Source organism: Lissotriton helveticus, chromosome 10 (genome assembly GCF_964261635.1).
Source record: "Lissotriton helveticus chromosome 10, aLisHel1.1, whole genome shotgun sequence".
Taxonomy (NCBI): Eukaryota; Metazoa; Chordata; class Amphibia; order Caudata; family Salamandridae; genus Lissotriton; species Lissotriton helveticus.
Genome location: NC_136071.1, coordinates 731,715,376 through 731,730,423, shown reverse-complemented (window position 1 = coordinate 731,730,423; position 15,048 = coordinate 731,715,376). Strand labels below are relative to the sequence as shown.

The 15,048-nt window shown below is 41.8% G+C and overlaps 1 protein-coding gene across 9 annotated transcripts in view; it reads left to right on the top strand.

Moving 5' to 3' along the window:
* The window catches only part of DIP2C (DIP2 acetate--CoA ligase C (putative)), a 1,026,208-nt gene that overhangs the window by 927,730 nt on the left and 83,430 nt on the right, over positions 1 to 15,048 (top strand). For all 9 annotated transcript variants that reach the window (XM_078663289.1, XM_078663292.1, XM_078663288.1 and 6 more), the window contains 3 exons: positions 1,401 to 1,512; positions 8,857 to 8,966; positions 10,824 to 10,954. In XM_078663289.1, coding sequence (XP_078519415.1) covers positions 1,401 to 1,512; positions 8,857 to 8,966; positions 10,824 to 10,954 — 353 coding nt within the window. The remainder of the gene's footprint in view (positions 1 to 1,400; positions 1,513 to 8,856; positions 8,967 to 10,823; positions 10,955 to 15,048) is intronic.

The following is a 15,048-nucleotide window of genomic DNA, read 5'->3' as shown; positions in this document are numbered from 1 at the left end:
TGGAGTTTGACGAGCAACTGCTCTTCGCTTTCGAACCTCTCTCTCAACTAACTATGCATAGTAGGGCGTGTGCAGGGACTGGCCTTTCCATTAAGACCCCTTTCTTGTTTAATAGGTGTACATAGTAGGGTGTGAAGTGGGAATTACCTCTCCTTTCAGACCTTAATCTCAGTCGACGGGTATGTGGATGGAGTAAACTCTCCGTTGAGGCCTCTCTCTCAGATGACGGGTGTGTGTAATAGTGATTGTGTAGGGACTGCCCTTTCCTCTCAGATCTCTCTCTGAGATTACAGGTGTATTTCTTAGTGACTGGAGAGAGACAGCCCTCTCCTTCCAGACCTCCCTCTCAGATGACAGTTGTGCGTGTAATGAGCATAAATAGTAGACTTTGATAAACACCATCTCCAGTAAGACTCCTTCCGACAGTTACAAGTGTACATAACAGGGTGTATTCAAACATCTCCTACTCCTTCCTACTTTTCTGTATCCCACAAGAGTCTCGCGAGATTGTAACATTTTATTAAAATAAGAATTAACTATTTACTCATCGCAGTACTTATCTGTTACACACTTCATTAAAAAAACACTGATCATAATATGCATTCCTACCAATAGTGTATTGAGAACTCATCTACTCTTTTTTACTATCCACAATCCCACAAGAGTCCCGCGAGATTGTAATAATTAGTTAAAAACAATATACATATATTTTCTTCACATTAGTTTCCCTAGACACCTACTCTCTAAATCTAGGGGGACAGCATGCCTTTCTCCTGCCCCCTAATTAACACTTCCAGTTTTTCACAGTAAACAGTATTCTTGCATGTTTTCCTCTCTTCTTTCAAGTGCTTGTATAAAATGCACCATAAAGTTCATGTTCATTTTTATGTGCAGCTGTCTAAAACCCTGAAAGAGCTGGTCAGTGGTTTATGCACAAACCTGCATTTAAACATGGAGCATTCAATATAACAAAAAGCGTTTGGCAGTGATCTCTCCCGATTGTGCCATAGAATAGTTTTACACTGGTGTTCAACGTATTCATTCTACGATATTTGAGCTGGGTTGTACGAACTGCTGCACTCCAGAATATTTTTAACAGATTTGTATAGCATAGTTGTGATTACTTTTATTTGGTTGTACACGTTGCCTTTGCAGTACCTTATAAAATGTACACATGTCTTATTGCTTTTAGTGATAACATTTGCTTCTAAACTTTCATTGCTTTTCTTCTGTGCTGTTGGATTAGCCTCTTGCTGCTATTTAATTAAAACTAGACCGTTTTACTGTGAAATGTGGGAAACAACTCAGTATTTAGAGGGCATGATCATACAGGCTTTTCTAATTCATTACATGATTTTGTTGTCAGATTTTTGCAAATTATTGTCTTTTAATATTCCCAGGTGAGCCGTTCTGCCTGTTTAATGACGACGCAGTTAATTTGCAAATTGTTACGGTCAAGGGAAGCTGCAGCAGCGGTCGATGTAAGAACGTGGCCTCCAATACTAGACACAGGTGAGGCTCTGTGGGAGCTCGATTTTGCTTTAGCATAAGCACCCTGGAGACATCATATGATTTTATGATAAATATAGTAGTCTTAGGTGATTCAATTAGCAGTGTCTGTATTGATGGGTTTTTTCATGAACATTTTCCATTTGATAAAATTGTGGTTTGCCAGTATTTTGCTTGAAACTTTCACTTGAAGGCATATTTCATGTAAGAAGGTAGATTGAGCTACCACTTTCTGCTCTAACTAGTTTCGTGCAAGTAAAAATGCCAAAATCGTGTAATGTTAAGTTCCTAGAAATTCAATTAATATCGTGAGCGTATTTAAAATTGAACATGGACCTTGTTATGAAAAAAAGTCATTGACCCGCTTCTCTCTCACCCACCGCACTCTTAGTTGACCTTTGACTTTGTTTGCTCTTTCACTGAAGATGGTGCGCTGATGGCGCGTCCTGTTGTTCCACACCTTATCGAGGCGGTATAGTGTGCTCTCTTGGTGTTGCATCTACAAAATCCTCTCTCTTTCTACGGTGACTAGGTCAAATGTCTCTCCAAAAGATTTCAGAATTCAATCCTTGTTGCAAGTGCCACAAGAAGATGTTTTTCTGATTGATACTTCTGTCTACAGATTCCTCGCCTTTTGAATTCTCCTTGGTGCAAGTCTGTATTAGGAAAACATTTCAACTAATGCCCCTGCATGTCGGTGGGTGTTGCCATTGAACTCTGGGGCAACCTCGCACCCTCTTCCGGAGTGCACAATCCCCCATTTCCTCCTCCTCCCGCCACCCATTCGCTACCGTCAGTTCCCTTTTCTGAGCTCTCGTCATTGATCTTGAGCTCTACTGCTGCACTTTGTTGGTTCTTTACCAAGTTCCAAAATGTTTTTCTGTGCCAATGTGCTAGGCATGTCTCCCCTGAAGACTTCAAACCTCAAGCAATGCAGCACCTGTAGGAAGCCTCGGATTCAGCTTGAGAGAAATTTAAAGATAGCCATGTCATGGACGGATGTGGGGTTGTTCTCTCGGGTGTGTCAGTTTCTTCAACAATATTGGAAGTTCAAGGGCAACTCGGATGGCACAGTTTACCACCAGATGCACTTTTTAGGTCGAGCTGGCGTAAGCAGCGTGAAGCGCTGCTGTCTCCAGCGAGCTCTATTAATAGTGACTTGCTATGGAAGTGGTACAGGAGATGGGACACGCGCATTCGATTTGAGCAAGTGTACGCGCACGTACATCCACGCGCTGTGCACATCTCCTGTCCCGCTTCCGAGGCAAGTCAGCCTCTCGCAATCGCACGCGCACACACACACGCCCCCCTCTCTCTCTAAGCCCCACTCACTTGGCTCTTTTGTTGCGACTCCCCTGGTGTTATCTCCGCCACAGTACCTGGCACACGCGGAGCTTCCCTCACTCATGGGAGCCCCGCACTTACATCGGCGGCCTCAGCCGCCACTTTTGCTCCTCCGTATTACGTGTGCAGCCACCGCGGGGCTCTCCCTCAGGCATGGAAGCCCACGTCACCACTGCTCCTCTCTGCCAGGCACTCTGTGGGCGCAGGCTTCCCTCAGAAGGTGGAAGTCCCACCCCACGACCGCCTTCACGCTCCCGAACTTCCGGGTTTCACGCCGGGATATCCTTCACCATCACTCCACTTTATGGCAATCTCTTCGTGTTTGCCGATTCTGGGTTAAACCATTTTTTTACTGTTTTTTCACTCTATGTTTTTTCTGTTAACGCTGGTAATAGATAGATGAGGTAGGGGCGTGCTCAGGGTCTTCAGGAAATGCATAACACACTTGTTTAGTTTCCTTTCCGTAAGTAAAGGCTGATCCCCGTTCCGGCCCTGCAGAGAACTATTGCTGTGTGTGTTTTTTGAGTAACCCATTTTTGCAGTGCCGCATTCCACGTGTTTTGTGACAGACGAATGGCTGCGGTGCTCAGTGTATCGGCTCTGGAGCGGGGGTTGAAGCATGGTTGTGGCAGCTAAACTGCACCTTAGCAGGTGTGGTGTTATGGCGTGGGTTGCAGTGTCCACACCGGGTCTGTGCTCTGTTTGGGCTTTCCATACTTTGCACTGCGGTGGCCGAGGAGCGGATTTTCAGGTGACAATTGGGCCTAGTGACTTTCGGCTCGTGTCGTACGCTCGGGGTCAGCTTTCACTAATCACCAACAGGTTTGCTCTTCGTGCTTTAGGACATGCACACTGCCAGTGTGGACATAACCATTTTGCGATAGTAACTTCTGAACACTGATGCAGCGGTGTGAATAAGCTTTTACTCCCTTTCTGCACTGAGCCATGGATGATACCGCGCTGATGATTCTCCCGCCCCATCTACTGGTGTCCCCAGACCTTCAGTTTTTGGTTGGCTTTGTGTGGAGGGTAGGCATCATTTTGGTTAGGGGTGTACGTGCGGCAGCTGGAGGAAATGAAGCATGGAGGTCATGATTGGCTATAAAACTGGTGTAAAGAAGCTTCTGGTTAGGGAGTGGATATGCTGTCACAGAGCCCCACACTAATTCTTCGCCTCAATACAATGGAACTAACTTGTGTTCTACTTTGTGCAACAAACTACCCCACCCCACCACCTTCACCACCACATCCACCACCACATCCACCACAACTGCCAAATCCACCGCCACCACATTCACCACAACATCTACCATCACCACCAACAAATCCACCACGTCCACCACATCCCCCACCAAATCCACCACACCCACCATCACCACATCCACCACATCCACCACCACCACCACATCCACCACCACATCCACCACCACATCCACCACCACATCCACCACCACCACAACCACCACCACATCCACCACCACCACCACAACCACCACCACAACCACCACCACAACCACCACCACAACCACCACCACATCCACCACCACATCCACCATCACCACCACCACCACATCCACCACATCCACCATCACCACCACATCCACCACATCTATATGTGTGTGTGTGGCTCTGTGTGTATGTTTGTGGCTCTGTGTGTGTGTGTGTAGGTGCAAATGCTATGTTCTTGGATTTTCGTCACAATAAAATACACTGAACATAATCTTCACAAAAGTTATTTACAAACGTTTAAGCTATTGCCATTATAAATTACAATAACTTTTATTTAAGTATTAATTATTAAAAAAATTAAAAGCCATTGTTATTTGTAATATCAATACATCTAAGTCACGTAAATACAACACACATTGCATTACAAATGCTATAGGTGTCACATTTGCGAAAGTTAAAACTATTGGCATTGTAACTGACAAAGCTATTCATTTTGCTATTTTCAAAACCAACACATAAATAAAAAAAATGTAATTTACAATACCAATAGCTCAAACTTTCCTAATGCGAGACCTATTGCATTGCAAATGCTTGTTAACTCAGACTTCATCAACACATAGCTACATATTTGCCAAAGAGATTCAGTCCTTGCTAGACCGAGGTTAGAGACAGTCCTCAAGATGGAAAGAGGCAGCTGGTGCTTCTCCCACTCCTTATTGGTGCTTAATTTTGGAACTTTGTTTCTTGAGCAACTTCCTCCGAGCCAAATTCAAAATGCTAATGGACCCGAATGGTAAATACTTTCATGTGCTCGTCCTCCAGTCCATAGGCTTTTCCCTCCATTTTGTCTTAGGGAAGGACTACTTTCAGTACTCATTCCTTACCTTTGGTCTCGCCTCAGCACCCTAGAGTGTTTGAGTGGTCATGGTTCTTCTTCGCACATATCCCCATGCTTGTCAGAGCACTTTTCTGTCTAGACCCCAAAACGTGGAATTCCTTTCCTTTTGTCTCTTTTTTCTGAAGTTAACCTTTGCAAATTTCATAATGGTTTCAAAAGGTGGCTGTTTCAGTAAGTGTTGTTCTCCAATTTAGCGCCAGGACTCCCTTCCCTGGATAATCGCTCCACTCTATATATCTACATCATTATATCTCAGAGAATAGCAATTGAAAGGAACTTCATTACAAAGAGGACCATCTTCAGATTGCCATCTCACTGCTTTCTTTTCTAATATTCTCAGTCAGTGAGCCAAATCTGACCTTTGGTTAGCGCAGAAAATTCCTTTTATCAATGGTGTTCCGGATGGTATCATGTGGCACTACAATAAATGGGGCAGTCTGCAAGGGAAGGTTTCCAAGGGAATAAGGGTAACAGAACCTGCCAAGACTCACTGAGGCTATGGTGCTGGCTGTCCCTTTAATTTACTTACTCTCAGCTATCTGACAGAGTCCTTGAATGGCAGGCACCATCTAGCCACAAGTGGCGGCTGGTCCAGATGTGGTTCAGGTGATAGTCCCTCAGTATGGCGTGCGTTGGGTGTAGTTTTTTCACCACCTCTGAGAACGCTCAGCAGGTTTGTTAAGCTCTAGAGTATTTACTACAAGGTTCCCTGAGAGATTATTTTTGAGTACTATGGTACACCGATCTCCTCAATGCATTCCTTTCCTCTACCACTGCTTCCTTGGTTTTTGAAGGTCTGGAGGCTCTGCTTGTTCTGATAGCTCTACACTGGTAGACTGGGCTCAAATGGTCTGGTTCAGTCTAGGCATCCATATTGTACTCCACCTACCTCTTCGGAAGGACCTACTATCCCAACAACATGGCAAGTTCTGCACCTGAACCTCCATTACCTACATCTTCATGTCTGGACATTGAGCAGTCAGCTAAGCTTATTACGTCTGCACAAGGAAGTTTATCATCTGGCTGCTCTCCACCCATCCATGAAGTCATTCTGTTCTGGACTTTGGGCAACGTTTGTGGCCGGGTGTGCGAACGGTTGGGTCGATCAACTTCAAGCTAAGCTTTCAGATGTCCTGTCTTTGACCCAGCAAGGTCTTTGGGCACCATTAAAAATGTGTCCGCTTTTTTTGCCTTTCTATGTTTGCAGGATCAGCCCTTTTTAGTTCTCGCCTAGGTAGCGCTTGCCCGGTCTTCGGGGCAGGTTGTATTCAGGTTATGGGCTTTAAAAGCTCCGCCCATTTTCAAGGACTGTCCCTATTACGGTTTTTGTTACTCAGAGCTTGTGAGCACTATTTCTTTCTCTAAGCAGAGCACTCAAGACCAGTGCTCGTGGTTTACAGAGCTCTGTTGTAAACAGGGCTGGAAATCTTGCTCTTAGCTTGCACATTTCCTGTGCATTCAAAGATAGAGGTCTGTTTCACTGCAGCTGCCTCCTCCTTCCTCCTGCTTTTGAAACACAAGGCCAGGTGTCACGGTTTCTGCCTTCCTATGGTTGCTGCCGCCTCAGGGCCACCAACTTCGTAACTTTCACCACTTTGAAACTTTCCCAAAAGTGTTTTAGATCAAGTGCTCAGCTTTTTATAAAACACATATCCACATCTCGACCTCTAAGTATTCTACATTGCAGAAAGAAGAGAAACAAACTTGAGACAGTTGCTCAGGATCACATCACGTGACATGATTTTGCAACTCGCCATGCTACTTCTAATGCTAATCCTAAAACCAGCATGTTTCTTTCAGCAACTCCTTTTTCTGGATATCTGACTTGTTTTCTGCCTTGCTTCCTTCTACACGTAGAGACTTGATGCGCTTTGTGCACGGTGAAAAATACTTCCAAAAAATAAACAAACATGTATTGACCTGGCTGCTTAGTCAGAAGCCCAGTGGGGAAAAGATTCTTTGGGAAGAGTTCGTAATACTCTGTAAATGGACTTGTGTTAAACTAATTTCCTTTTACGACCAGCATTTGCAATGCAATATGTCTTGCATTTGCGAGAGTTTGAGCTATTGGAATGGTAAATGGCAATGCCTTTTAGGTGTTTTGAAAACCTGCAAGCGGTGCGTAAACCCGCACTTTGTACTTATAGTCCCTGCTTACAAGAAGCAAGGCTGGCAGTAAACGAGATGAAGTTACTGAAGGTTACATTTTGCACTGTCACAGTTCTCAATCTACCACTGACGCTGTGCACCTGAAGGTGCAGAATGCTTGGGTTTAAACTGACATCAGCGCAGAGGGTTTCCGTCTATAAACATCTGTACGCTATGAGGCAGGAGTGAGGTCGCCACGAAGTCTGATGACACTTCCTATAAATCATGAACAGTGATGTTCAAGAGAGACCAGTGATGAACTTATTATTTCGATTCTCTAAATGTATGTAGTATCATTGGCCCCACAGGAAATCATGGAAAAAATTATTTCAGGGACAAGAATCCTCACCCACCAACGTGGCATGCTTCATCATCGGATTGTGTTCCATGCTAGGCGGGTGGTGCAATGCCTAGCGGGTCCCTCAAAGTAGGTTCTTTAGTCAGGATCTCTTCACGGCCCATTTTAAGTTCTCCTGTGTCAGTGATAATAGTTGGTGTAGTATCAGGTGGATTTGCGATTTAAAATTGTCTATAGCTCCCCAGAGGACTTTTGACTTTTATTTATAGGAACCTGGGATCTCTGGTAAGATTAAAAACACAGAGGACTAATTGCACCTGAGGTGTTCTGTGGTCCCTCTCCTATGGCCAAGTTAGAATTTGCACTGGCATGGTTCTGAATCTAGCACTGACGCTCTGCGTCTGAGGGTATGGAATGCTTGGGTTTTAACTGACAGCAAGGACGGGTGCTATTTATAAATTGCTCTCTGGTGTCAGACAGGGGCAAGGTTGCCATGGAGTCCAATGGCTCCACCTATCGCCACACGGGAGCAGTTTCTGTAAACGTTTCGGGATCTAGTCTGACGATTAGAGTAATTCAAAAGTGTGCAGCTGCCCACGTACCCGGTTACCTCACCTGTCTTAAAAATACGTTCTCAGACTTAATACTTATTACACATGCCCCATCCAGTTAGATCAGTAGTTTTCACTTGATAAAATACAAAACTGAATATAAGAACAGATCTCAGCTTTTGTATAAGTTTTCTTATTTATCACTTCATTTAATAGTCATTGGATGTTACTTACTCTAGAGATGGGCTAAAACTATCAAGAAAGAACAACAAAATGGGATGGGTGGCATGCTTGAGTTCTTCTCAACCACTAGACTGAGTTCCAGTCCACTTTTATTTTTGGCCATTGTTTTTTACTCACAGCAAAGCCCAACCATATACAAATCATACTAGGTCTTATTCCTGAATGAACAGTACGAGCTGTCAGGCCAGGTCCCCTCTAGACGGGAATACAGGTAACCCTGAAAGTGACATGTGGCTCCACCGGGAAGCCTGACATGGTTTTCATGCGCTGGAGGGCATGGGTTGTTTTGTGCGGTCCTGGGTTCCAAAACAGTTAAGAATATAAATCCATGGAGAGGTTAATAAAGGTTTTTCTCAGCTCACCTGTACAGACGTTCTTGCGAACACCGACTACAGCATTTTTTTTCTTTTTCATAGATGATTTGCCAAAGAAAAGACCAGCCCAAATCTACAAACCCTCTGACCCAGAAACATTGGCATATCTGGATTTCAGTGTTTCAACAACTGGAATGTTAGCTGGGGTAAAGGTAAGAATTGAGTTCCACGTGTGCAGTTTTAAGGAACAAAGCTGGGCGTTGCCTTATAACATGGAAAATTACTGTAGTCGATTCTGATGGCTGGGCTATTGGGATGTGATGGGCGAGTTTAAACATATATAGTCTATGCATGTTTTAAATACAGCTGTTACATTAAGATCTCCCTGAAATACGCCACTGTTAAATCCTAGATTAAAATTTTTCAACTATGCCCTGGAAAATTAATTTAGGAATCGTAGCTTACTGCCCATGTAGGCACTTCAGTTTCCCATATAGAGATAGTAAATGTTGTACAAATACTGCAATACAATCATGGCTGAACTGACACAGAAACACAAACAGCCATGTTTAATCTGGAATGTTCCCTCAAGAGTCTGTCACATAAGTCAATGGAACAGTGAATTGCACAGGACTAGCAGTCTTGACAGGCTCCTGATGTTTTTGTTGTTATCTAACCTTCAAAACATCATCAAATACAGTAAGTAAATAACAGCAGTGTGTGCATTAGGCACATATTGCAGTATGTGTAAACAAATTCAGAATAGTCAGAAATAAGATAACATATTTGTCACTTTTGTTTTCTTTTTATTATTGTCTTATCTACTATAGCAGATAGCAGGGTGACTGTCAATGGGGTGGGTTCGAGGTGATAGCATGATTAATGGAAGCCAAGCTTAAGTTGTTTGTGATGTACCTTGAAACCCTAATGTAAACACTTTGTAGCCAGCAGGAGTAACATGTTGTGTTTGGCCCCCAGTGGCATCCTATACATTTTGTCCTGACACCCACCCTCAACCTAAATCTAAATAAAAAGGTATGCCTGACTCACTATTACCCTTGCCCACCTTATTGGCTGAAGGGCCCTGATCGCTGCTGTAAGAGAGAGCAGGGAGCTAGTGTGAAATAATGGTGTGCTACGGAAATAGTAAGTGCTTTTCTCAGAGAGCCATGGAGCAGGCCAGCAGCACAAACAGATGGGATCTGTTCCAGTTGTTGCCAATCATTGGTGCATCCCAGTATACTTCATGACTCACTCGAGCCAGGCACACTGGCTGAATGTTCTGTGGCCTCGAAGCAGAAATACAAATAGAGATAAAGCATTAAACAGCCAATTGTCAGTGTACTTTGTGAAAGGTGGATCATGCACCCTGAATGTAAAAGTTAAAAAAAAAAAAACATCATCACACAGTGATCCAAAGATGTCACTCTGCCCAGACTGTCATATTTCTTGCTCCCTGTTCTCTTTTTATTAGCTACCTTTTTCATTCCTCACTCTTGTTTGCTTTCTATGTAGCGTTTCAAAGAGCTTTCATGATTTTGCTCCCTTTTAATTTTGCTAACTTATTTCTGTCTGTAGAGCTTACTTTAACCTACGCCCTATTTCTAAACTCCATCCAGTGATAACAGGAATTCCCTTGCGTTTTCTATCAGTTCATTCTAAACTCTACCTCTCCTATGTTTCCTGGATAAAGAGTATATTTTTCCCTGTTTCTCTCCTGTGACGTCTGTGATAATTTAGTTTTTCTATTGAAACTTGATTGTACTGCTGCAAATTTTCTAGTTCACTTCTTGGCAAAAGTACTCTATAGATTCAGTGAAATTAAATATTCATGTAGCTGTTGATGTTTTGGTTGTGTTTTTCTAGTACAGTGATAGCTTTACATGAAAAACAGCATTTTTGTGACTGATGTCTCATCACTAGCATCAGTTGTTCTCCATTGATAACCAAATCCTAATGGGGGGAGATACCTGAGCATAATGAAGAATACTAAACTATTGATTAATAATGCACAGGGCAGTAATGGCATAAATGATCTGCATTTTCATTTTCTTTCCATTGTATTTCAGATGTCTCATGCAGCCACTAGTGCCTTTTGTCGTTCTATTAAGCTGCAGTGTGAGCTCTACCCGTCCAGAGAAGTTGCAATCTGTTTGGATCCATATTGTGGTCTTGGTTTTGTCCTCTGGTGCCTCTGCAGGTGAGTTATAAGCTGTAAAATAAACAGTTTGCCATGTATATAATTAATTTGTTATTGGAAAAAAAAGGTGTGATATTTCTAAGCATATTTTCAGCATTAACATGGGTGTGCCCTTATAGTAAGTTAGGAACATATGCCTCAGTTTGTCAGTGCTTCGATTACTGACTCATCCCATAGCAACTGATGTTCCAGCTGATGACCTGTGGATATAGTCACCCCAAAACTGTACACTCTTTGCAGTACCATATCAGAGAGGAAGTATTTCCCATTTAAACCCATATGTTTTAGTAAATGGAGTGACAATTCCATATAAAGCTACAAAAATATTGATGATGTTGAAAGAAAACATATCCAATCCACTGCACTGTTTGAAAGGTGTAGCGAGCTTTTTAAGAGCTGTTAGCAATATTTTACCCTCAAACATTGAGCAGCAGTACAATATGGCAGGTGAGGTTTGCTAGTCCAACAAAGAGGCACTTTATATCTATGTATTCACAAAGCACTTATTTTGTGCACATAGAGAAGCACAATACGGAACAACAAGTTTGTGATACCATTGAATATTAAGCTGCTGGAATATTGTGGCCGTATCTCAACTCCACAACTGTAGGTAGATTGTAGACAGTTGAAGAATGGACAAACCATGTGGTGCATGGTTTAACTACATGTTGTATAACCGGAGATTGAAGATTCAAATCAAGTATACTCTGGAGGGAAGAAGGGGATTATATTGGAGACATCTAGATTTGTGTTAAAGGGTTTTAACATTATAAGAGACATACATATTTTTGTGAAAGACTACCGCTGGAGCCCGCGTTCTGGACTTGAGATGAAGCAGGAGAGTTGGGGCACTCGGGTTAAAGTAGATAATATTTGATCACAGATGCATTGTCAAATTCACATAATTTCCTTCCAGCTGGCCTTAAGTGTACTTGGATACCAAATTATTTAACACAAAATCCTTTGGCTTGCACATGGTTACGGTATTGCTGGGAAAACGAGGATACCTAGGATGTGCAGTGTCAGGGTGTTTAAGGACATGGGCATGGTTTGTTAGGCCTTCCAGAGCTTATCTTTCATGAAATTCCTGCCCCTAAACTTTAATTTATCGCACAAGTATCTGTGCAAATCAATAAACATTATGCTAAAAGACTATTTTGTTGATATTATTGCAACATCTTCAGTGTGGATACACCACCTGACATTATTGAATGCTTTTACATTTAGGGTACCAAGAGGCCTGACAAATATATGGTCAACATTCTCTGATCTGTGGGTTTCTAGAAGTTGTCGTGCCATGGATAATGTGGTAGCACTTTGTCTGACTCAATCATATTTTGCAGCTCATTGTAACCAGAACCATAAACCACTAGAATAATTCCATGAATTTTGTTTCCACTTTCTCTGGTCGTTTAGAAGCATTTCTGTCAATGGTGCCTCCCTGCCCTTCATACTTGAGGTTTTATCAAGTATGCCTCATTAGTTTTATTCGCAAAGGTCTCTTTTCCCAGCACATTTGGAGGCTAGGCTGAGATCCAGGCTCTAAGCAGTATGTTTCTTGGTTAAGAAGCTGTAGGAGCAGGATAAGTGGATTGTTTTTATTTTCAGAGCGCTAAAGACGCAGTGTTCTAAGAAATAAAGGTCTCCCTTGTGGAGCAAAATTAGAAAATCCTAGGGACTTTTCATATCCTTTTGTCTGATTCCAATATACTGAATTAAAAAATAAGAATTTCTAGTTGTTTGCCATATGCACTGTCTGTCTTTTGATGTTGTCTGCAGTCAGAGAGACCAGGTTCTCTCTCGTTCACTCAACCGCAAATTACCAGTGCATGGGACCAAAAGTGCATCAATTTACCTGCTTTGTTAGGAAAATTATGTGGTAACCGTCCTAAGAAGGGACACCCCTTTTATCAGTGAGAACAGTGTTTTGGTGTCATAGGAGACAATAATTGTTGGAATCAATGCAACTAAATGATATCAAGGATATTTTGCGCCATTGCCATTTTGCAGCACTTTATATTGCTGATGTCATTGGTACTCTTTATATGAATCTCAAAAGTGGAGGTCCGGTCGGCCCTGTCAATATTCAAATCTGTGATCTGCATGTTACAAAAATAGATCTCTGCAGCACTGAACTTACTAAGACTCCTTAATGGATATGATTAACCCCTTGAGGGCTAAGGACGAGATCGACTCATCTTCAGAACAGTTGGAGCAGGCTGCACTGACGACTAGACCATCTCCTTCTTAGCACTTAAGGGGTTAATATGATGGACTGGCCTTCTCTGGGTAGTATAAAGATATTGTCTTGCTACCCTTTTGTTCATTTCTTTCATCTTTGCAGGGGAAGTACCCATGAATTTCTCTCTACAACAGACTCAAAGTAGTTTGTCTCATATTCTTCTTCTTAAAGAGTTGTAATTAAATGGTAGATAAAGTCAATAAAACCGATTTTTACATCCTGTTCCTAAATTCAAGCCTCTGCCTAAAGCACAATGAAACTGGTATTTTCCAGTCAGAGTAAATAATACTTTTAAGAAAACATACACCTTAACTACCATTGGACACGTTTTGCTCAAGATAAATAGGGCTCACTTAGATCAGCATATATTGATATACGTGTTTGTATTTTTTCCTTGACCACCTTCTCGTTCACGACCATCAAGACATTGCCCTTTCAAGGATTGGTTAATGCCTTTTAAAGTATTGGTTCTCTGTCAGACATTATTGATCCTTTTGCTTTGGTCTGGTCTTTACCATCTTCGCTCATTCCTAGATCATGAAATGTTTATACCAGTATTTATAGTCTTTGGTCCGAAGTTCTTCCATTGTGGATGTTGCTATACTTTCCAACTCCTTTTACCAATTATTCAACATCATTTCCACCGAAAATACTTACGGTCTGTCTTGTTACTGATCCAGGGCCATTCATCACTGTGAATTTGAAAGTTAAAAAAATGCACAATTATGTCCTCTTGATGATAATGATAATGCAGAGAGCATAACACCATCCGTAATTTAATTACATTTTTTCGCATTGGTATTTGGCAAGCTACTCCATGCAAAGGATCCTCTTAGTCTGATCATTATTATTGATTGCCCCAATGACTATAGTTCCTGCTAGTTTTGTCTTGGGATTTGTTGTCACTGCCTTCAACATAGTATTGACAACTGAAATATGACTGGAACAGTTTGCATAGGAAATAAATGGGAAAGTGGAATGAACTTTTAAAAGTACAGAGGAGTTGCATATGTAAACACACCTTCAGGAATTTGTATTCAGTGCTATATATGAAATATATTTAACATTTAAGATGACTACTTGGCACCCCCAAATTCAATATACTTCTACTTCAAAATAAAAGACCTGTCAAGTGTATGCTGATGGCTTCTTCTCTTCCACAAACTGTCTTTTACAGGAGAATGTGTTTTATCTTTCTGAAATGGGACTGGATTAAACTGCTGAGTGAGTGAGGGTTCTAGTTCAAACTCTGGGTGATCTATTTTCAGTATAACTATTATATACACAAAGCCTGTGCTCTCTTTGGACCTGTCCTGAGAAGATTGATGCCTATCAGGAAGCTTAATACAAATCTTTCCTCAAAGGACTCTCATTGGCAAAAGTTTCATGCTATTCATATTTACATAAAGCTGAATTTCATCCTCTTCACTTCAACATTGACAGTCCTTTTGTGGAATATTTCATGCTTGGTCCTTTAGAGGGCTGTAGCAAATCACTTTGAATAAAATAATTCTCCCGTCTATGGAATTGAGTAGATTTCTTCACTTCAGCCAGTAACACTTGAACATGTATCATTGTTATCCTTCGATTTCATAAAGGTTGTCCTCCAATACAAAACAATTTTTTTAGTGGTGTTTAGAAAAGCAGTGTCTCCATTTCTGTTGAGTTTATGCTGATCTTGTCAGGCTAAGACATCCATGCTGAGTCCTAACAATTTCACATACCATCTATTGAGGCATCTGGAAATACTTTTGAGGCATGTCTTTTGAAAAACCCAGATTTTAAAGTTGATGACTTGTAAATCTAGTTGCCCATGTTAAAGAACCTTAGCCTCGCTGACGTTATTATTGTT